We start from the raw sequence: 22,278 nt of genomic DNA, 5'->3' as shown, positions 1-22,278 counted from the left end.
AAAGATTCTATTTGTTAATTTAGACACTGTCAAATTTAAAACCTTTGGAGTAAAATTTCATGTCAGATCTCTCAACCAAAACTTTCTCAAAACCAAACCTATCAAGTCTCATGCACTAGCCATAAGACTCACATTTGGTTCCACTTCACACTCCCTGACTGTATCACTAGCATCTTGAAACTCGTAGTAGACACCCATTTAGTGCTTGCTGTCCACAACTCCATGTGTCAGAAGAGGTCCACTTACCAACTATGCCTGACATGTAGAATCCCAGAGTTGGGAAGAAGCCACAACAGTGTAGTAAGCAGTATCTACCTAGCTGGGCTAGCTAGAAGGTACACTCACTCTATTGCATCCTAGCACGGTGACTACTTTCTTGTCACACAGCCTTCTATGCATGTACATATCACATTATCCCATACAAGTGTAATCTAGACACATTCCCACTTCCATGATCCAGATGTTTGATGAGTCTCATGCATGGGGAGACAAGTAAATTAACAGGTCTGAGAAAGTTCAGCTAAGAAGTATGGGGAAAACACTGTATGTTAAAAGTAATCTGTTGTATCCATGAAAATTTATACAAAATAATACAGCCAATACATCAGCTTCACACATATGCTGATTGATTTATATTTAGGTACTAAATTCTCTGAAGACTGTCTTTACTGAACTCAGGGCACCAACAGTCAAGCAGAACTTTTTCTGCAATTGTCTCCCACTTACAAGTGGCTTCAGAACTGATAATAAACTCTTTCCTGTGTCATCAATCACCCCTTTGCTGACATGTACTGATGTTCAGAAGGAAGAGGCAGCCTAACCAAAATCAAGAATGAAGAACATGTGAAAAAGGAAAAAAAAGAGAAGGAAAGTGGGGCAGGAAAAAATGGATAAGATCTAGAGGAAACTGAAGGGCATAAGAGTCAAAGGGAGAGTGATAGGACAAGAACCAAAACCAGGCCTCAACACGCCTGGTGTAAAGCTCTCTGGAAAAGTATGCACCTTATCTGTAACACTAACAATCTGTATATAAAACAAATATTGTATAGAACAATTTTATCAATTCAATCACTAGAGATCCACGCTGAAGTGCTAAAAGCTCAAATTGTTAAATTTTTAAATATTAAAAGAAGAAAAATATTATTTAAAAAAATAATAAATTAAAATTGAAATAATGAGCAAAAATCCAAATACTGCGTTGATGGGAAGGAGAGCAAAACCAAAACACTATTGGTCTGCAATGAAAAGAGATCTTTACAGGTATATATAGAAAGTTGATGTTATTATTCAAGCAGTATGTATGAAATTTGATCTGGGATAGAAGACTACATTCCCTTTCTCCATATGATCATCAGTTTCTAACCTAACAGATATCTTTTGTTTCTGTACACATTTTCAGTTTGTCATTTTAAGTACTGTAATGAAATATCTAGGATAAAGCAAGTCTTTTAAACATTTTAACATGTTTTACTCAATGAAAAGTATATTATATAGGAGCCTGGCCATTATTATGTAACTGTCAGCTGTAGAGCAGGGTATTATTTTGAATAAAAGGGTTTGGAACTACTTAAGCTAACTCCAACTATATTTCTTACCTGATAATGTTTTAGTGTACCATTAATAAGAAGAGAAGACTGCTTCTCCACCCTCTCTATGATTGCATGAGCAACAGTGTAGTAGGACTGAGATCCTCTAGCACTATATTGCATACTGTATTCATCATCCACATCTTGTTTGGCTGTCCTGGAAAGCAGACAAAGAATAAAGGCAAATTCCCACAAATACATGTATTTTTCAATACAGTTCACTTATTTATACAAGTGGTAAAGAGGCAGTAGAAATCCTCAACTGTGGGAAGTTCACCCTTAGAAGAATGCACATTACTTTTAAAGTAGTACACAAGTACTACCAAACAGTCATACCTCTTCTCCTGCAGATGCATGTCACAGGCACTACAACAACCAGCCACTCATGGTAATCTAGAGCAAGCTAATTTTGAGAGCCCTGATAAGAAATCACCATTCAGGGGCAGAGGGAGGGGAGGAGAGAAAAAGAATAAAAAGAAAAAAATAGGCAGAATCCAAAGCTCACTCAATGATTTGTTTAGCATCTTTCTCAGAAACTTCCTCGCTGTTAGGATCCAGAAGTATCTTCTCATCTGCTTCTAACCTACTTGATTCTTCTTCATCATCCTAGAGAAGATGGAAAAAGGACAGGAAAATGTTGCACTCTCCAATGCTACTCAGTCGTAACTTTGGCTAACACTCACATATTTATTAATAGCTTTCATTGAACAATGCTTTATACTGACAGGAACCTGAACCAAAAAGTTCAACTGACAGCTATCTTGATACACTGCAACAAAACAAAACAAAAAATTTACATAGATTAACTAACAGAAAGTCACAATACTTTAAGAAAAAATATTTTTCTCTTCAATGTTCTCATTTATAAACATCTTACTCTACCTGTCCTGCTCATAGAGCAGACTGATATTATGCATATATTTGTATCATACTGTCCTGGTTTCATCTGGGATAGAGTTAATTTTCTTCCTAGTAGCTGGTATAGTGCTGTGTTTTGGATTTAGGATGAGAATAATGTTGATAACACACCGATGTTTTAGTTGTTGCTAAGTAGTGCTTACACTAGTCAAGGACTTTTCAGCTTCCCATGCTCTGCCAGGTGCACAAGAAGCTGGGAGGGAGCACAGCCAGGACTGCTGACCCAGACTGGCCAAAGGGCTATTCCATACCATTTGACATCATGCTCAGTATATAAACTGGGGGGAGTTGGCTGGGGGGCAGTGATCACTGCTTGGGGATGGGATGGGCATTGGTCAGCAGGTGGTGAGCAACTGCATTGTGCATAATTTGTTTTGTATATATTATTATTATTGTTATTGTTATTGTTATTGTTATTGTTATTGTTATTGTTATTGTTATTGTTATTGTTATTATTTCCTCTTCCTCTTCTGTCCTATTAAACTGTCTTTATCTCAACTCACAGGTTTTACTTTTTTTTTTCCTGATTCTCTCCCCCATCCCACCAGGGAGGGGGGAGGGTGAGCAAGCAGCTGTGTGGTGCTTAGTTGCCAACTGGGGTTAAACCACAATAGATATTCAAGATGCATGATACTGTAAGACAGCTTAAAAAAATGGCAAGAGCTTCTGCATTCATGCTGTTTTAAGCTTTTTGTTTATTATTTTTTTAAAACAGGTTATATTTTTAATCTTTATTTATAGTTTCCCTTCTAGCTACAGTTGCAATGGATGACAAATGGGTAAATTTTTCTGATTTTACTGGGGGGGTCTCTAACAATGATTTAACCATTTGAAGAAAAGGGTGTTGTGGAACATTTTAAATTTTTAACAGTCAAACAGAGCAAAATATTGCTCTATAATATTACATCTATCAAAGATGATATAAACAGACAAATGAACATACCTAACTATGTCTTATTACATTGGCCCTATTTCATCCTTACTGAAGAATTACTAAGGAAAAAAAAACAAAATGACCCTGAAAGCTTCCAAATGCTGATGTGCAGCTGTAAAAATGAAGGTGTATTCTAGCAAATGATCCTAATAAACCTTTGCCATTTACTGACTCAGAACACCTGAGTCAGAATCAATAAAATTTCTTTTCTCATCCTCTCAATAGGCAATACTTCAATGTTAAGACTAAGAAAGCATTGCTTTCTGTAGAAAAGTATTACATAATGGATACAAGAGGCATCTAGAAGATAAAAGAAGTTAACTTCATTCAGCACAAAGACACCATATGTCCTTTACAGAGGTGTATTTTAAAATAGGAACCTGCTTGCCTTTTCTGACATGATTATTTCTTTATTTTTACTCTGATGATATGAGAGTAAAACAAATTCTCTTTTCCCCTCATTCAGGTTATCAGGTAGGCATTTACAGCACGTATAAAAGACATGCTATGCAATGAGCATCACTGCAAAAAGGATGTATTTTGCTGTTTGTATTATGTTTAAAACAATTAGACACTTGCTACTGCTTTGCTTCAAGCCTATGAAAAAAGGCATACCTACCTCCTCCTCATATTCAGAGCCACTTTCATCTTCACTGTCTGACCTGGGCGCAACTTCATAGCTGTACAGAGAAGACAAAAGAACACGAATTAGAAATACAAAGGGAGGAATGGAATAGATTCAGTACATTTCCTACTCAACTTACAAGTAATAAATGAAAAGGCAAATGGAATAGATAAAAAAGACAATTTCATCAAAAATAACAATATAGTTGACACCCCCCCCAATAATAAAAATACCCGATTGGTTTGCTAGCTACTTACCCAGGGTTCATTTCCAACCAAGCATCTAGCTGACTTGCTTTTGGTGCTTCTGGTCCAAGAAGAACTTTGCCTGTTTCAGTGTGAGTCACTTTGACTGGAAGGTCACTCATCTGACTGCTCTCATCTATGGGCTAAAAAATCAGATGAAATTTTATAAGATAACTGGTTTTCCTGTGTTTGCCACAGTTAACGAAGAGAGCAACTGCAAAGTTTTGACTCTGAATAAGTTAATGTGTTACTGAAGCCTTAGCTTCCCATACTGCTACCAAGTCAACACTAAGTCACAGTATTTCTGTGTAACATATCTCTACATTTAATATCCACACATGCATCACAGTATTCCAAGTAAATGAATGAGAGCAGTGTGGAACAGAAGTAACTTGACCTCTCTGAAAGAAGAGAGAAAGTATATTATGCTTACAGTCCTTTCACTCTTGCTGCTTATACTGATGGAAATTTGTAAGGAGAAAAAACATTAAGCTTTCAGCCTTTTTCTTTCTTTATGGATGAAGAAATGGAGCTATAATATTTTAATTAAATTGTAAAGTAAAGAAGGCCTAGTTAAAGATTCACCATCCTGACTCCCTTTCACTTACTCTGGTGCTCTAACAAAAGAAAAACAGAACAAAATTATGTCTCTGATACTTATTTAGCCTGCTCAAACCACAGATTTTCTACTTTACAAACTATTTTGGCTAAATATCTTCTTTTTAATAATAATCAGCACAATAAAGAACCCTTTCCCAAAATATATAAACATAAAACTGGAAAAAAAAATTTGAACAGGTATAAAGATGACTTACAGTGAGTGTAAAACTTGCTCCCCCTTCTATAAATGATTATCATTTTCCTGGTGCAACTGTATATACATTAAAGGATGTGGCTGCAGTTTTTTAACTACACCAGCAAAGATATTACTTTCATGTGTAGATAAGACTAAGTAAAGCAATAAGCAGAATTTTCAAGTTGTGTTTACACATAAATGAGTAAAAAAGGGCATAACAGTATAGCTCTTAATGAGGCAGCATATGCCCTCCAATTCTACTGAAAGAAAAAAAAAAAGAAAAGAAAAAGAGAGCTAACTGTTCAAAGAACAACATGGGAAAACTTTTCATTTTCAGTTGCTTCTGAGGGACAAAGTGCCTTCAGGTATCTTGAGAAGCCTTTGTGACAGTATATTTTACCCTATGCCAGAAAGGGAATTGATGTGCAATGTCAACAGTGTATTTTCTAGTAATGAGATGGTATGATCTGTTGTGCTTACAAGTGCATTTTGAAAAATAAATAATGTACTATACACGGATTTTTATCTCAAGAAAAACATTTATTTTTAAGTGTCTGACAAAGCTGAAAAGGATTTTTCAGCATACTCAGTATGTACCTTTGTTGTAGACTTCAACTCTGAAGAGAAACAAGTTAGCACCAATGTTAATCCAGACTAGTTTTCTCCTGGTTATAAAAAAAGCTATGGCTTTTTTTATATGACTCCTCCAAATTCCTTCACTCCTGTGTACTGTAACACAGAGCTCCCAGCTTGTGCCCAGGCAATCCACTGACCCACAGCCATGCTGGCTGAAGCAAAAGGTCAGATCTGAAGCTGCAAAGATTAAACAGTAAGGTTTGCCCAGCCATGCCTAAGGGCGAGTCAGGCAGGAGCTGTGAGCAATGAAGACGAGTAAATGAGCTTGATTGGTAGTCAATATCAAAGGCTTCTGAATCAATTGGACCCTCTCCTGTGCCAGCTCAGGGATAGCAATACCTATGATGGGCATGGGATGATCATGCAATTCTCCTTCCACACATGACAGTATTCTTTGGACAAATCCCAGTACATAGAGAGAGCTAGGAAGAGCTGGTAGCTCTTGATGCTGCTGCTCTGGGTGGGATTTCCAAGGTAATGCCTCTCTGGAACTTCTCTTTTCTTCCCAGGAGGAGAAGCCATATACTACTCCCATGACTCAGACCAGGATTAACAGCCCTCTTTTATTCTCTGACTGTACTTCCCCAAACAGAGCTTCTAAGAGCTCCTTTTTGTTAACACATGTAAATCTAACAAGACTCCATAAGAATCAATATAAGTTTTTCATATAAATATGGGGTCTACACATACCAACAGAGAGAGAGAGAGAGAGAGAGAAACAGAAGAAAAGAAGAAAGGAAAGAAAGCAAGCAGGTCCAAACCTGAAACCAGAGACCTTGACTCCACACTCCACAAAACTTAAGGACAGGTATAATTCTCCTCACTTTACTCATATGAGAAAGTGAAGCTCTGTCTCTCACACACACTCTCTCATAGACTTTCTTTTTCTTTTCCTGAAGCTCTCAGACTTCTCTCTTTAGTCAGGCATCCTTGCTGTAAGTTGCTTTACATTGTAATTAGATAATCTTCCAGATTCTGGGGGGCAGGGCTTTTGTCAGAGGAATTCCTGGGGATATAGCCTCTCTTTGATGAAAATGAGAGTTGCTAAATTAACAAAGGACAAACTGCAGATATGATTCTTTGTTCATAATAGAAACTGTTTTTAAGAAACAAAATAGAGTACTGAAGGAGTCAGTGGATGTTACAACAGGACCCCTCTCAATCATCTACCAAAGGTCTTGGGAGTCTGGGGAGGTCCCTGCTGACTGGAAGCTAGCCAACGTTATTCCAATTTACAAGAAGGGCATGAGGGAAGACCCAGGAAACTACAGACCTGTTAGTCTAACCTCAGTTCCTGGGAAAATCATGGAGAAGATCATACTGGGTGCTATTGAAAGGCATTTAAAGGACAATGCAATCCTCAGGCACAGTCAACATGGGTTCACAAAGGCAGAGTCCTGTTTAGCTAATTTAATATCCTTCTATGATAAGGTCGCCCGCCTAGTGGATGAAGGGAAGGCGGTGGATGTAGTTTTTCTGGACTTTAGCAAGGCTTTTGATACTGTCCCTCACAGCATCCTTCTGGACAAGTTGTCCAGCTGTGAGATGAGCAAGTTCACAGTGCGCTGGGTGAAGAACTGGCTGAAGGGCAGGGCTCAAAGGGTTGTAGTGAATGGGGCTACATCTGGCAGGCAACCGGTCACCAGTGGTGTTCCTCAGGGTTCAAGGCCAGTTCTGTTCAATATATTGATCAATGATCTGGATGCAGGAGTTGAATGCACCCTTAGCAAGTTTGCTGATGATACCAAACTGGGAGGTGCTGGTGAATCTCTTGAGGGACAAGAGGCCTTGCAGAGGCATCTAGATGGATTGGAGCACTGGGCAATCATCAGTGGCATGGAATTTAACAAGAACAAATGCTGGATTCTGCACTTGGGACTGAGTAATGCCGGACACAAGTATAGATTGGGAGAGGAGTGGCTGGAGAGCAGCCCTGCAGAAAGGGATCTGGGGGTGCTGGTTGACAGCAAGCTCAATAGGAGCCAGCAGCGTGCCCTGGCAGCCAAGAGGGCACACTGCATTCTGGGGTGCATTAAACACAGCATAACCAGCCAGTCAAAAGAGCTGATTATCCCTCTGTATTTAGTGGTGGTGCGGCCTCACCTTGAGTACTGTGTGCAGTTCTGGGCCCCACAATTTAAGAAGGATGTTAAGGTACTTGAATGCGTCCAGAGGAGGGCAACAAAGCTGGTGAAAGGGCTGGAAGGCATGTCCTATGAGGAGCGGCTGAGGACTCTGGGTTTGTCTAGTTTGGAGAGAAGGAGGCTGAGGGGCGACCTCATTGCTCTCTACAGCTTCCTGAGGAGGGGAAGTGGAGCGGGAGGTGCTGATCTCTTCTCCCTGGTATCCAGTGACAGGACGCGCGGGAATGGTTCAAAGCTGCGCCAGGGGAGGTTCAGAGTTGACATTAGGAAGCATTTCTTTACCGAGAGGGTGGTCAAACCCTGGAACAAGCTTCCTAGAGAGGTGGTCGATGCCCCATGCCTGTCAGTGTTTAAGAGGCATTTGGACAATGCCCTTAGTAACATGCTTTAACTTTTGGTCATCCCTGAAGTGGTCAGGCAGTTGGACTAGATGATCGTTGTAGGTCCCTTCCAACTGAACTAAACGATTCGATTCGATTCGATTCTGTTCTGTTCTGTTCTACCTTGGAAGCCAACACACATGTACACGCCCCCCCCCCCCATACTCTGCCCAGTTTTTATTGCTGAACATGACGTTATATGGCATGGAATATCCCTTTGGTCAATTCAGGTCAGCTGTCTCAGCTGTGTCCCCTCCCAACTCCTTACCCACCCTCAGCCTACTCCCTGGGGGGGAGGGCAGAGTGAGAAACAGAGAAGGCCTTGATGCTGTGCAAGCACTGTTCAGCAACAGCCAAAACATTGCTGTGTTATCAACACTCTTTTGGTGACAAATCCATATCACAGCACCATCCCGGACAAGCCCCCAACAGGCTGGTATGAAGAAAGTGAACTCTTTTCTAGCCAGACCCAATACATAAAATTACTAATGCATTTAAGATATTCAGAAATTTAGTGCTTTAAAGCACTAAAAAAAAGAAATTTTGCTTTAGATACACAGGTTTATATCTCGACTTTATAATATATACCTAGTTATATTGTTGCCTCTGTTCTTGTACCTGGACTAGAGAGTTGCTTTACTCCAGGGTTTCTTTCTGGCCTGAAAGGCCATGAACTCTCAGTGGCAGAGAAGAATTGCATACTGTGGCCTATCTTGGTCACTTACTGCACATGCTTTCAAGAAGTGTTAGACTTACTGCATTCACATTGTACAGAGCATGCACATGTTTTTTTCCCTCTAGTTTGCCTGCCCAGGCGTGATGAACTCCCAAGAAGGAGGATAATCAGGAATGAGCTAGATGAATTGTGGTGGGCTGTAGCTTGAGCACTTCTTTTTGTTATGCTAATAAAATCCAACATTACGGCGTCCTTTAAGCAGGGAGTGATTTGTGTAGCACAGTTATGTTATGCATCATTCCATATTCTTTGCCTAATAGGACTTGCAGGCCCAAGACCGAGCTCATCGAATTGGTCAGCAGAATGAGGTTCGAGTCCTGCGACTGTGCACTGTGAACAGTGTGGAGGAGAAGATACTCGCTGCTGCGAAGTATAAACTGAATGTAGATCAAAAAGTTATTCAGGCTGGAATGTTTGATCAGAAATCTTCAAGCCATGAGCGGAGGGCTTTTCTACAGGCTATATTAGAACATGAGGAAGAAAATGAGGTAAGGCAGTTAAAAACAATCAAAGAGAAGATGTTTCAGTTGGTGCTTGGGAAGCAGCTATATAACTGGTAGGTGAGAGTGCAGTTTGAGCGCAGCTTGAGACTGCAAGCTATTATATAATTTCCTTACAAGAAAACAACTCTGTTCCTAAAGGATATTCTCATGAGAACTTGTTGCTGCACTGTTAGATAAAGGCGAGGCCATGCAGGTGGCGTAGTCGCCGGTACCAAGTGGGAGCTGCCTGCAGGCTCCTCTGGTAGAATGAGCTGACTGAGTTTATCCTGTGGCCAAGGAATTTGTGCAGCACAACACAGGCCTGAAAGCCAAGCTGTACGTGCAGCGCAGCACAGGCCTGGGCCTACTCCCATTAACTGTTATGTGGATCACTAATTCCTAAATGTGCAACGGTTTCTCGGTCAGGATCTCTACATTCCACCCCTTGAAAGGTAAACATACAGTTTACCTTTACCAAAGATATATTGTAAGTTACAGATTATATTAATAACGTATGGGCTTCTCAAGCCCTAAATACGAGCCCCAATAGAGCAGACAGCCTGTTCAAGATCCCTAATTCCTTGAATACAATGTCTTCCGCAAGGCTCCCAGTACAGCTGTGTAGCATGGGGGATGATGGGCAGGAGATGGTCTTCAGAGACCCTGCAGAGGCAAAAGCTTGCAAATGATGCAAAGGAGGTACATTTAGAGGCTGTGCTCAGAGGAGCATAAAGCCCTGAGCAACCTGGTCCAATCTCGTAGCTGACCCTGCTTTGAGGAGGAGGTTGGACTAGATGACCTACTGAGGACCCTTCCAACCCAAATTATCATGTGATCCTATGACCAGTAGATGGAGACTCCCATGTCAGGGAAGACCTGAAGCTTGTGACTTCTGGCAACAGAAGGAAGACTCCTTCTCTGCCTGCAGATCTGCAATTACAAAACAGGTATAGTGCCCTGGGAACAACTGAGGAGGAACAAGCTCCATCAAGGGAGGCATCAGAGTCAACTGAGCCTATACCAAGTATCTACTCAGCACTGATGAGACCACATCTGGAGTACTGTGTCCAGTTCTGGGCTTCCAACTGCGAGAAAGAAATGGACATACTAGAGTGAGTCCAATAAAGGGCCACTAAGATAATTAAGGGATTGGAGCATCTGACATAAGGAAGAGGCTGAGAGAGCTGGGATTGTTTAGCCTGGAGAAGAGAAGGCTCAGGGGGGGATCTTATCAATGTGTCTAAATACCTGATGAGAGGAAGTAAAGAAAATGGAGCCAGACTCTTCTCAGTGACAAGACAACAGGCAGTGGGCACAAACTAAAATACAGGAAATTCCATTTAAACATAAGAAAAAAACCCTCTTTTTTACTGTGAGGGTGGTCAAACACTAAAACAGGCTGCCCAGAGAGGTTGTGGAGTCTCCATCCTTGGAGATATTAAAAACCCAACTGGACATGGCCCTGAGGAACCTGCTCTAGTTGACCCTGTTGGGGGGGTGGGGGCAATTGGACTAGACAGTCTCCAGAGGTCCCTTCCAACCTCAACTATTCTGTGATTCTGTAATTCCTTAAAGGAGTCTAATTTTTATATCACCTCCAAACAATTCAACAAAACAATTAACTATCTTAATTAAGATAACAGTATTTTTGCATGCATAACACACCTCTCAGCTTAAACAGAATAACTGTCAAACCCTGATATAATTTCTGTGGCTTAATGAGTTGTCTTAGGTTATTGAAAGGTTTTGCCACCTGTAATTCTTTATTTTAGGCTTTCAAAATACTTAACTATTTTTAATAAAATTTAAGCAAAATCTTTGTGAATATCTGCCAGAATCTTTCCATATTAAAAGAAATTCCTTTAGTAGTCATTAAATCTATTGTATTGAAAGCAGTTAAAACTATGAACTAACAAAGCTAATACAGTTTTTATATTCACTGTGACACAGGTTTGATTTATACTATTACTTCACATGTTCATACAGTTCTTTCCAGTGTGACATGTATTAAAAGTGATGTTGCTGCTCCCTATCATTCAGTTACAAACATGCTGAGAAGGAGGCTGAGGGGCGACCTCATTGCTCTCTACAGCTTCCTGAGGAGGGGAAGTGGAGCGGGAGGTGCTGATCTCTTCTCCCTGGTATCCAGTGACAGGACGTGTGGGAATGGTTCAAAGCTGCGCCAGGGGAGGTTCAGAGTTGACATTAGGAAGCATTTCTTTACCGAGAGGGTGGTCAAACCCTGGAACAAGCTTCCTAGAGAGGTGGTCGATGCCCCATGCCTGTCAGTGTTTAAGAGGCATTTGGACAATGCCCTTAGTAACATGCTTTAACTTTTGGTCATCCCTGAAGTGGTCAGGCAGTTGGACTAGATGATCGTTGTAGGTCCCTTCCAAATGAACTATTCTGTTCTGTTCTGTTCTGTTCTGTTCTTTTCTGTTGTATTCTATTCTAAAATATGTATGCTTGTACATTCATATTACTGTATTTTCTTTTCTTTCAAATAAGATTGAATTGATGAATATTGTAATCATAGAATCATAGAATGGCTTGTTCTGGAACGGACCTTAAAGATCATCTAATTCCAGCCCTCCTGCCATGGGCAGGGATGCCACCCACTAGACCAGGTTGCTCAGGGCCCCGTCCAACCTGGCCTTGAACACTGCCAGGGATGGGGCGTCCACAACCTCTCTGGGCAACCTGTTCTAGTGCCTCACCACCCTCCGAGTAAAGAATTTTTTCCTAACATCTAATCTAAATCTCCCCTCTTTCAGTTTGAAACCGTTCCCCCTTGTCCTATCACTATCTGCCCTTATAAAGAGTCTTTCCCCCTCTTTTATATAAGGCCCCTTTAAGTATTGGAAGGCCACTATAAGGTCTTCCCGGAGCCTTCTCTTCTCTAGGCTGAACAGCCCCAGCTCTCTCAGCCTGTCTTCATAGCAGAGGTGCTCCAGCCCTCTGATCATCTGTGTGTTTCTCATGGGGACCTTAGCATGCACACTTGCTACCCTTGACCTTAGAGATTCCAAATGTGTAGGCACCTTTTGAACCAATTTCCCCAAATCAGTTTCATTTTTGCACTCTGAGTGTATACGTGGCTCTTTTAGTCACATGCAAAAGCCCTACAGAGTACTAACTGAACAAAGAGGTCAAATGTCTGGCATACACGTTAATCTTTTACCACCACTATAAGTTATAACAAGCTCTGGGTGACAAACCAACCAACCCCACAAACTAAAAAGGCTTGTAAAATTCATACCTCTCCATCAGGACCAAGACCAGATCCCATTCCTTCTGCATTTTCTTCTGCCTTCTACAACAAATAGAGGCAAAACTATTATAGTCAAGCTGTGAGCATAAAAAACATTTTATATGATGAAAGCATTCTAGAGCACAAACAGTTTTTCACTTTGCATTTTCATAGCCTGTGATGAATGCAAATAAAGATATTGATGGATGTAGGGGGAATATATATACAGGTACTACTGCACTCACAGCACTTAGCAGTATTAATGGGAAATCTACAACCCTCTTAGTTGCCTTGGTAAATCTGTGCCTGGTACGTAGCTAGCCTACTGGATATCGGGTCCAGGAGAAGCTACATCTTTACTTTGGAGGCACAGGCCATTTTCTCTGTTAAAAATATATTCTTAATAAAATGTACAGCTGTCTTGGAGATGGATAGAGGGGAATAAGGAATATTTTTTATGTCAGTCATTTTCAAAATTGTCCATTTATTATATATTGGCATTTATTACCACATGTAGAGCATTGCTTTTAAGCAATGCATATATTAACATTTTAAATGGTATATATTTTTGGTGTCCAAACTATACAAACTTAAATTGTCAGGAATATTAGCTACAGCAGTCTGTAGCATATACAAGCACATGAAACTTCTGAGACTCTTTTTCTTATAGCTGATATTAAGATCATTCACATCATGAAAACTAGAGATGGAAATGGGCTATTAAGGCCATCTTACCCATCCTCTGGGACAGGAAAGGAATTTAGGGGTCACAAAAATGACAAATTATTACTTAATTATCACTTATATATTTATTTTTTTTTTCATAAATTTGCTCAGTTACCAACTAGTCTCTCTGATAGGGATAGAAATATTTAATAATATACAAAGTGGATTTTCAAAAGGCTTAAATTAAATGGTTACAATGTAGACAATGAACAATACTACTTATAGAATAACCATTTATACAAAATACACCTATTAAAGTTCTCTTTCTCTGGCTATTTCTGATGACCCTACAAACGAAATATGGAACTGAGTTTAGACTCTAGAGGTCCAAATAAGCAGTTCTATACGTTATAATTGAATATACTAGCCTTTTCTGACACACTCTAGTTTGGACTCTCATAACTTATTCCTAATTTACATGGTTGGCCCATTTTTGCCTATAGGAAGTTTATCAGTAATTCAAATGTTTACAACCCACAGGTTTCTAATTCCATCTTCTTCTTGCCATCTTTTGAATAATGTTAGCATGGCAAAAATACAGCTTTTCCTACAACAGACTTCAGAGAAATATGAATTCATTCAACGTTAAGAATTTGGCAATTCAGATTTCAGACACTCCGATCTCTCTGAGATAACTGGAGATCACTGCATTTAACAATGTTAAAATGGGGTTTGAGGGGGAGGTGAGGTAAAAACATTAGTTTTAGCTACTTGCCTTCTTTCTTCTCCTCCTCTTTTTCTTCTCTTTGGCTGCTTGTGCCTGTTTGTGCTCCCATACCAGATTGGTCAGGTTAGCCACATACTCGTCTGTCTGCTGCAATAAGTAGGCTAGGCGTCTATCTTTCTTTTGGTCAATCAACTTACGGTAGCCTTCTTCATCCTCAGCCTAGCAATACAGGACAAACATCATCCATGAGAGAAATGTTCCTAAGAAGAACCTACAATTGCAGTCTTGATGATGATGTATTACCTTAAATATCTCCTACTCTTGCGGGGGGGGCATTCTACAACAGGACTGAGAACAGAAAAAAATTATACAACAGCACATCAGGCAAGTTACAATGCTGGGAAACTGAGGGAATTGATAAGACTCCTACAGAGAAGATTTTTCAAAAGCACGAAGTACAGTTATCCCCCACTCTCATAGAAAGATAATGGGACCCAGATGCCTAACTCTTATTTGGTCCTTTACCCAGTATAAGTAATAATCTTTATCTGTCAGATGTTACCAAGAAATTTTCCTTAGGGCAGATTATGCATCATCTATCTACTCTGGTGTTGTTTCATCTTCCTGTGGAGAATCTGATGCTGGCCACTGTTAGAAACAGGGTATCAGACCAGATCAGCCACATCTCTGAGTAAGTTCAGCAACTCCCATATCCCTACAGCACTGCATAAGTATGTTGTTAGGGCATAGCAGGAAATATTACTTGTGTATGCCAGAAAGATATAATGACATCTTTATGCATATCAGGAAATATAAGACAAGCATCACAGAGCCCACTGCAGATCTTGGCCAAGATAACTCAGTGAATAAATTAATAATTGAAGAAGTATACAGGGCCTTATAAAACCAAACAAAAATAAGAAATATTTTTAAGACCATTACTTTCAATAAAAATAGCACAATTGTGAGATATGAACAAACTCCTGCCTTTCTGAAGACATACCAGAACTGCAGTAACCTGGCAAGAACTTGAAAGGTAAATTCCATTTTCAGCATTCAAGACAACAGAACTACAATGCTCAAAAAGTAAGCTTCTATGACTATTATAATTAAATATAGTATCATTATAACCTAGCCAAGGTATTTCCTCTATACATACTATCTTTTTCTTGGTGAGATCTTTTGAAGCATATCATGAATGTTCTTGCATGCGATATATAAATGTTAAGGAACTTCCCTGGGACACAATCACCAGTGCTAATCCTAGTTATCTAAGGACAATCTTTGTAAGGAATTTAGCACTATTATCTAAGATGCTTTGGTTAAAAAGTATGCTATCATACTTTTAAACATAGCCTGTTTTCCTAGGCTAGCCCAAGTGTCTGAGAGAAGATGAAGTCTTTAGAAATTTCTAGCATATAGAAGATGATTAACTTCTGGCTACACTGAATTAAAGATCTGTAAAAACTGTAGGAACATATCACAGTTGGACTAAATTTAAACAGGGGAAATAACTCCACTAACATAACATGCATAATTAGTGCCATTTTGTTTTGCTTTTCCATGAAAATTTAATTAAACTTTTAGAAGGGAACAGGGTAAGTGCTTCTGACAGCAAAACCCAGTTGAAGATGCCTACTGAGTACTGTGTCTCTGATAGCAGATCTGAGTCACAGGCTTTGGGTAGGAGGTTTTAGGAGGAAGCACTGGATATTAGTGTTTTGTGACATTTCTGGACATACAAATCCATCTTGTATTTATTAGCTGTGGACTTCTTTACCATATATCATATATATTTCAGAGTGACATAAGCTCATTCACCTCAGAATCTAAAAAATATTTTTAAAACAATGAGACTTTTGTAAAGTCATCATATTTTTATCTGATAATTAACATTGTAACAGCTTGAACAGATAAAGTGTTGGCAATTGTCTCTTATTACTGATAGAATAAAGAAGCTCTATAATGTAGATTGGTATGTAACCTTGAGAAAAGCCATAGGGCCTAAACATTTGTTCTCTTCTGCAAGCCCTTCAGTTACATTTCATATGCACTTTTAATCCTCATTGGTGATTTAAAACCAAACCGTTCAGTCCTTATGCTTGGCGGGCACTGATTTTGGACAAGGATTAAAGTTTTATTTCACATCACCTTAAATATTTGGTGTTTTATTAGCACTGTGTTTCAACGAAAACATGCCGATTCCCATTAACTTCTATGTTGTTGTCATTCAATTGACACTGTGTCATTCAATTTCTGACTGAGAATCTATATTTTCCCTGTCACCTACTGTCTTGTAGGTTTCAACAATTAAAAAAAAAGTATTAGAGTTACCCAGTGTCTGGTAGAAGTTTTTCAGAAGAAAATTAATCTAACTCTGGTTGCTAACACACTTGTACGTAAAAACTACTCTGTCTACATTTTAAGTACTAAGACGGAGATATTTTAACTCTTGAACTGTAAGTAGTCCACTGATCAATTCCACAGCATTCTGAAGAGACATGGTTAAATACAAAACCTTTATATCCTGTTTCTAAAAAAGGTGCAACTGGCATTGTTCAGGTGCAAAGAAGGGAGAGAATAAGAAACCACAACAGCAAGAGGAACTATAGCTTACTGCCATTAGTTCTCAGGAAAAAACTGCATATATTTACTGCTATTGGATATGTATGTGTGCAAATGCAAAGTTTCTGAGTAATACCATAAAAAGTTAATCATAAGTAGTCTTCAAAACTATAATAGCTAGAAAGAATACACAGTACTTGTATAGTAAATAACTTGAATCTCTCTGCAATGTTGTAAAAATGTTGACAAAGAGATTAAGTGATGTTATACGAAAGTGGCTGTGATATGCATGAATGACAAGTTTTGAAGCTTGTAGAAAAGACAATTATATATTATCAGAAATCTTAAGAAAAAAGTAGCTATAGCTCAAAGTGAACACTATTAAGTTCACTACCATCATTAGAAATACAAGGGACTCTTCTGCAGTAGTTTTAGGTTTATACTTTTTAAACTTCTTGAATTAAATAGATTTTATTCTGAAAAGAGCATACATAAGCACCTGAGGGTGTACATCAGACTGTATGTAATTTTAGTCAAACTTGTCATACCCCTTCCCCCATTCCTTACCATTAGTCTTCTCATTCTTTCTTTCTCAATTCTCTCAGTTTCCTTTTTCTGCTCACGTTCAGTGTTGGCATGCCAAGTTGCCACAGCTTTAGAAATTTTCTGTATTTTCCCAGACACTGACCGGTGGTATTCTTTAAAATCTTTAGCATGCTGCAATATGCTGTTCAGATATTCCTAGAGAAAGAAAACAATTTAATTCAGAGATTTGATAGCACAAGATTTGAGATCAGGAATACAAGAGTTGTAATTTTAGAGTTTTATGCTTGCTTATTGTACAAACTTGTTTTCTTGTGCCTCAGACTCCAGAGGTGAATAAAATATAAAATGACGATAACTGGCAGATCATAACAAGATGCAACAATCAACTAAATGGCATTTACATGTCTGGGAGAACAGTTAATAGGAGTTAAAATACCTGATGTTTCTGTCTACGTTTCCTCTCTTGTTCTATCTTCTGCTGTTTCTCAAGCTTTTCTGTCATACGGGCCTCCCTCAGAGTCTGGCGCTTGCTTCTCTTGTAGGCTTTGGAGTTTAGTGCTGTCTCTAGTGTTGTGTCACGACGCATGCAGGCTACTACCTCTTGTCTTAGCTACCAGTGAGAAAAAAGAAACAGTTCAAAAGAAAACCATTTTTCATGCACACAAGAACAACTTTAATTAGTAATACAGTAAAATAAAATTTTAGTGGTGCAGGAGATCTCCCAGCTTCCTTTCCCCTTTCCACTACAGTTCTGCAACTCCTCAGTTGTAGCAGAAAGGTCTGTCTCCCTAAATAAATCTTCAGTCTCTGTAGGATAACAGAAAGAATCGAACAACGTAAGCACATCACTTTTTTCCTTCCTACCTGCTGAAAATGACTATCCTGCTTGTATGAAAGGCACCAGTTAAGATGTTACACCACCCAAGTAAAGCATGGAAGAACAGATATTACATGCTTTTCTAGAATTGGTGCTGAACATAGGTGGCAACTGTTCTCATTGTCAGTTGCATGGGAAACAGAATAGGGAGTAGGAAATTGGGAAGGCTTGGAATAATACAGCCACAGTCCCAGCAATGCAAGCAGGGAAAGCCTGCCACTTTTCAACTAACCTCTGACAAAGCCTCGCTATAAAGGAATTGCAAGGGCAGTGGGAAGGAAGATGTAGATAACATGGTACAAATACTGCCAAAGACTTCTTCCAGGAACTATTTTTGCTTGGCCTGACAAATCACATCTCTGCTGCTTCAAGGCCAGCCAGGCAAGCCAATGACAAGGGGCCCAGAATGGTCTGGTATTGTGACTCCCTTTCTGAAATTTAGATGCTGTTACATATATTCAAGATCTAACTTGTATCTTAGACATGCTTTTGTTAGGCTTAATTTTCACAGTCTGTGTGTCACAGTGGGAATGCTGAAAACAGATTACAGAGAAATGCTACACACAACAATAAGAACATTCAACTCTCACCAAGACCCATGACAAGTATAGAGTGTCATGAAAATTACATCTAGTATGATTTGTGTTGAAAATGGGCTTGCAGCCTGTCCTTCTCTTGTGTCTCTGTGCCACTGTCATGATTTTAATGAAAAACTACCACAATTCTAGGATTACAACTTATACTGGAGGATGGAGCAGGTGGGAAAAAGAGCACGTACATATTCAGTAATAAAACAAAATAAATACTAAAAGTTAAACATTTCTGTGAAATTCCTCTTATCAGTCAAGTGTGCTCTTGTACAAAATCTCCTGTTTAAGGTCAGTGCTGCTGTAAAATCTCTTGACACATACCACAACATCACATTTGATCCCATGCCACAACATCACATTTGACTGTGAGCAGTACAAGAACTTCCCTGCAGCAAAAGGCATTACCTGGCGCTGGAAATTCAGTAACCTAAGCGCCTTCAACTCCACTGTAGCTTTGGTTCGCAGATCAGGAGGCAAAGAGCCAGGCAAGTTCTCCAGTTCTTGGATTCTGTGAGCAATTCGAGACTGAAGCCTAAATAAATATAGGATTGGAAAAGATACTGGGAAAAATCTGTCAGTATTTATCAACAGTATACAGTAAAATTTGACAATTTACCTCAGATACTTAGTTGGCTTTTACTACCTGTTTCTGAACTAACAGGCATTTGTATAGATGGAGAAGAATAAGGTTTGATTTTCCATTTACAGAATAAATTGCCAAATAATGAAACTCCTCCTCTGCCCCTCTTCCCCTCTTTTAATTCGGACAGAAAGTATATGTGTGCATAGCATCTTGGAAATTTTATTTTACTCATGCTTCCTAGCATTCTGTCTGCAGGTCTGTTTGGTGGGTACTATTTTATGCATTTAACACATGGTGTTTTCAGAATAGTTACCATACGCAAATGGAATTTTCTTACATGACATATTCATAATATTAATATTCATAATTCTACTTGCTTGTTTTATTGTGACAACTTTATTTTCAATAAAATGATAGCACTTACATAGCTATTGGACTACAAACTGGATTCTATTTCACTCTTTCTTCATGGAATTCTTAATTCATTTACAAATCCAAAAGAGACTGACAATAATACACAAGCCAGAAAAAACTTACTTGGTTCTATTTTTCACATTAAAAATCAAGATCACAGAGCTAACGTTTATATAATCTTTATGAGCTTTTTTTATTTACAAGTAAATATTTATTTGCAAACTCTAAATTTGACCAAGGCAGCAAAATGACAGACCACAACATTTTAAGTGGTCCAAAAGTTGCATTTAAGTTCAAATGAATCAGAAATAAGAGCTCTTCCTCACACTCCCTCTATTACCTACATACTTTTTTAAAAAACACACACACATCCCCAATTAAAATCCCCCAAAGCACAGGAATGAAAACATATCTAATCTCTACATTACATCTCCATTTTTCACTCTCCTAATATATAAAACATCAGATCACATGAGGAAAAGGTGTCTGGTGCATATTTACATGTTATCCTGTGATGAGGACTTCAGGACTAGCCTGTAGGCAGAAAGAAAACATCTTCTAGTGTTGCTTCTCTGCACATTAAGATAATTCTTTCCTTGTACTTCCCCTGCCCTTTCCCCATACCACACTACAGCAGTAGCACGGTGCCACAGGTGCTCTCATACACTCAGTGCTCCAGATGCACAGATTGAAGGCAGATCACAGAGCAAGTTTGTGTCTGGACACAAGTTCATGTCTACACATGCATACACACACTCTTTTGTGGGTAGTCTGTTTATAAGGACTAAATGACTGAACCTACTCATTTCTACACAGTTCACAGTTAAAGTTACTTATCTCCTATCCACTATAATAGAATAAACATAAGAAATCCATTATTAGCATAACCATATAATTTATAAATCCTGATAACTTGCTAACAGATCAAAATATTAATATTTCACAATAACTACCTGCATACTGAGCAATGTGTAATCTGAAAAGGAAAATATAATTCTTTTTTAAAGCTGCAGACAAGTACCCATTCTGTAACAGTACTTATACCCAAACCTTGAAAATAATATATTTTGAGTCTTCCTAGGTACTAACAAAGAAAAATTATTTAATATATTTTTCCATTTTTTCTGAGTTTTTCTCCAGCATTCTAGGTTTCCTCATACATCCTGCTATCTCTTCTTCAATTTAATAGTTTATTTTTTTAATAGAGGTTTCTGTATTTTATCCTGTTTTCATTTTAAGAGCTTGTTGATTTTACAGACCTTAACTATATTAAAATAAAATGCTATCAGCTTTTCCAATCTTAAAAATAAATTCTATTTCACAGAATCGCATAATCATTTAGGTTGGAAGGGACCTCTTGAAATCAGCTAGTCCAACCACCCTGCTCAAGCAGGGTTACCTAGAGCAAGTTGCCCAGGACTGTGTGCAGAGAACTGCTAGTGCAAAACAACAAGATGTCTCAAACAGCCTGGGTGCTAAAACCACAATGCAGAGCGACGGTCGCTAGGACCCAGGATCGGAGAGTACCCTGGAGTGAGGGTGAGGGAGGGAGCCCTGTGGAGACAGAGCGGCCTTGCCTCAGCCCCATTCCCCCTGGTCTGTGAAGCATCTTATTCCCCCCTCCCCACACCTACTGCCTGGGGGACAGTCCTGGTATTATTTCCCTTGGTTTGACTGGTCGCTCCTCTTAATTCGACTGGTACCTCTGATGTAATTTTCCAATTAGCAAAACTGCTAACCACTTGTGCCTTGGGAAAGGAATTTGGGAGGGAGCTAAAAGATAACAAACTGTGGAAAACTAACGGCTCTAACCTTGAAGAAGAGCTAACAAGCTGATAAAAGTGAACATCTTGGCACCAAAGACTGGACGGTGGCCAGAGAAGCATGAAGTTTGATAAAACTGCAGAAACTGGGTGAAAGGTAAATGCGGCGAAGGGCGATCGCAACCACCGACTCAATTCAGGACCGAAAAGACTTGCCCCCCACACATGAAAGGAACATGCATGCTAATTTACATAGCAAGCGAGGCTAATTTAAATACAGTAAACCAATAGTGTATGAAATGTTAATCACTGACCAATAAGTGTAAATTTAGGCGGGTTTATACTAATCATGTAGCCTGATAAATGTGCTGTAGTTTGTATGACGGTGTGCATGCTTGATTTGTGGAATTATCATCACCGAGCACCCTGCGCAGAATCAACATCTCTATAAGAACCTTCACTTCTCCTCCTCACTCTTCTCCTTTTTCCTCACCAAATACCCCTGTTGGCAGGACCAACGCTGGATCCAGGACTGGTGATTCTCTTTTCCTTCTCTCTCTCTCTCTCCCTCTCTTTCACTTTTTCTAAGGTGATTAAGTTGTTAAATTGTAGTCAAGTACTGCACGGCCTACCTTGACTTTCCATAAAGCCGCATAGCTGGGGTAGATATAACCGTGAGAGGGTTGGCGGGTATCTAATATTTGTACTCACTATTTGTCTCTATAGAAGCTTTCTATTAAAGCTGGTGTTTGTGTACGGACCTTGCGTGTTGGCCCACCTTAATCCACACCGAGAGGATTTGCGAATCTTAGTCA

At 39.2% G+C, this 22,278-nt stretch overlaps 1 protein-coding gene across 5 annotated transcripts in view; it reads right to left on the bottom strand.

Annotated features, from left to right (window-relative positions):
• The window catches only part of LOC104019231 (SWI/SNF-related matrix-associated actin-dependent regulator of chromatin subfamily A member 2), a 197,065-nt gene that overhangs the window by 118,177 nt on the left and 56,610 nt on the right, over positions 1–22,278 (bottom strand). For all 5 annotated transcript variants that reach the window (XM_087770744.1, XM_087770743.1, XM_087770746.1 and 2 more), the window contains 9 exons: positions 19,109–19,235; positions 17,673–17,846; positions 17,258–17,431; positions 14,174–14,344; positions 12,742–12,795; positions 4,321–4,451; positions 4,058–4,118; positions 2,092–2,192; positions 1,596–1,743 (listed from right to left, as the gene is read on the bottom strand). In XM_087770744.1, coding sequence (XP_087626870.1) covers positions 1,596–1,743; positions 2,092–2,192; positions 4,058–4,118; positions 4,321–4,451; positions 12,742–12,795; positions 14,174–14,344; positions 17,258–17,431; positions 17,673–17,846; positions 19,109–19,235 — 1,141 coding nt within the window. The remainder of the gene's footprint in view (positions 1–1,595; positions 1,744–2,091; positions 2,193–4,057; positions 4,119–4,320; positions 4,452–12,741; positions 12,796–14,173; positions 14,345–17,257; positions 17,432–17,672; positions 17,847–19,108; positions 19,236–22,278) is intronic.

This window comes from Nipponia nippon, unplaced genomic scaffold (assembly GCF_047370975.1).
Source record: "Nipponia nippon isolate SJK-2023a ecotype South Korea unplaced genomic scaffold, ASM4737097v1 scaffold_33, whole genome shotgun sequence".
Taxonomy (NCBI): Eukaryota; Metazoa; Chordata; class Aves; order Pelecaniformes; family Threskiornithidae; genus Nipponia; species Nipponia nippon.
The sequence above is the reverse complement of the archived record's forward strand: the minus strand, read 5'-3'. Positions and strand labels throughout refer to the sequence as shown.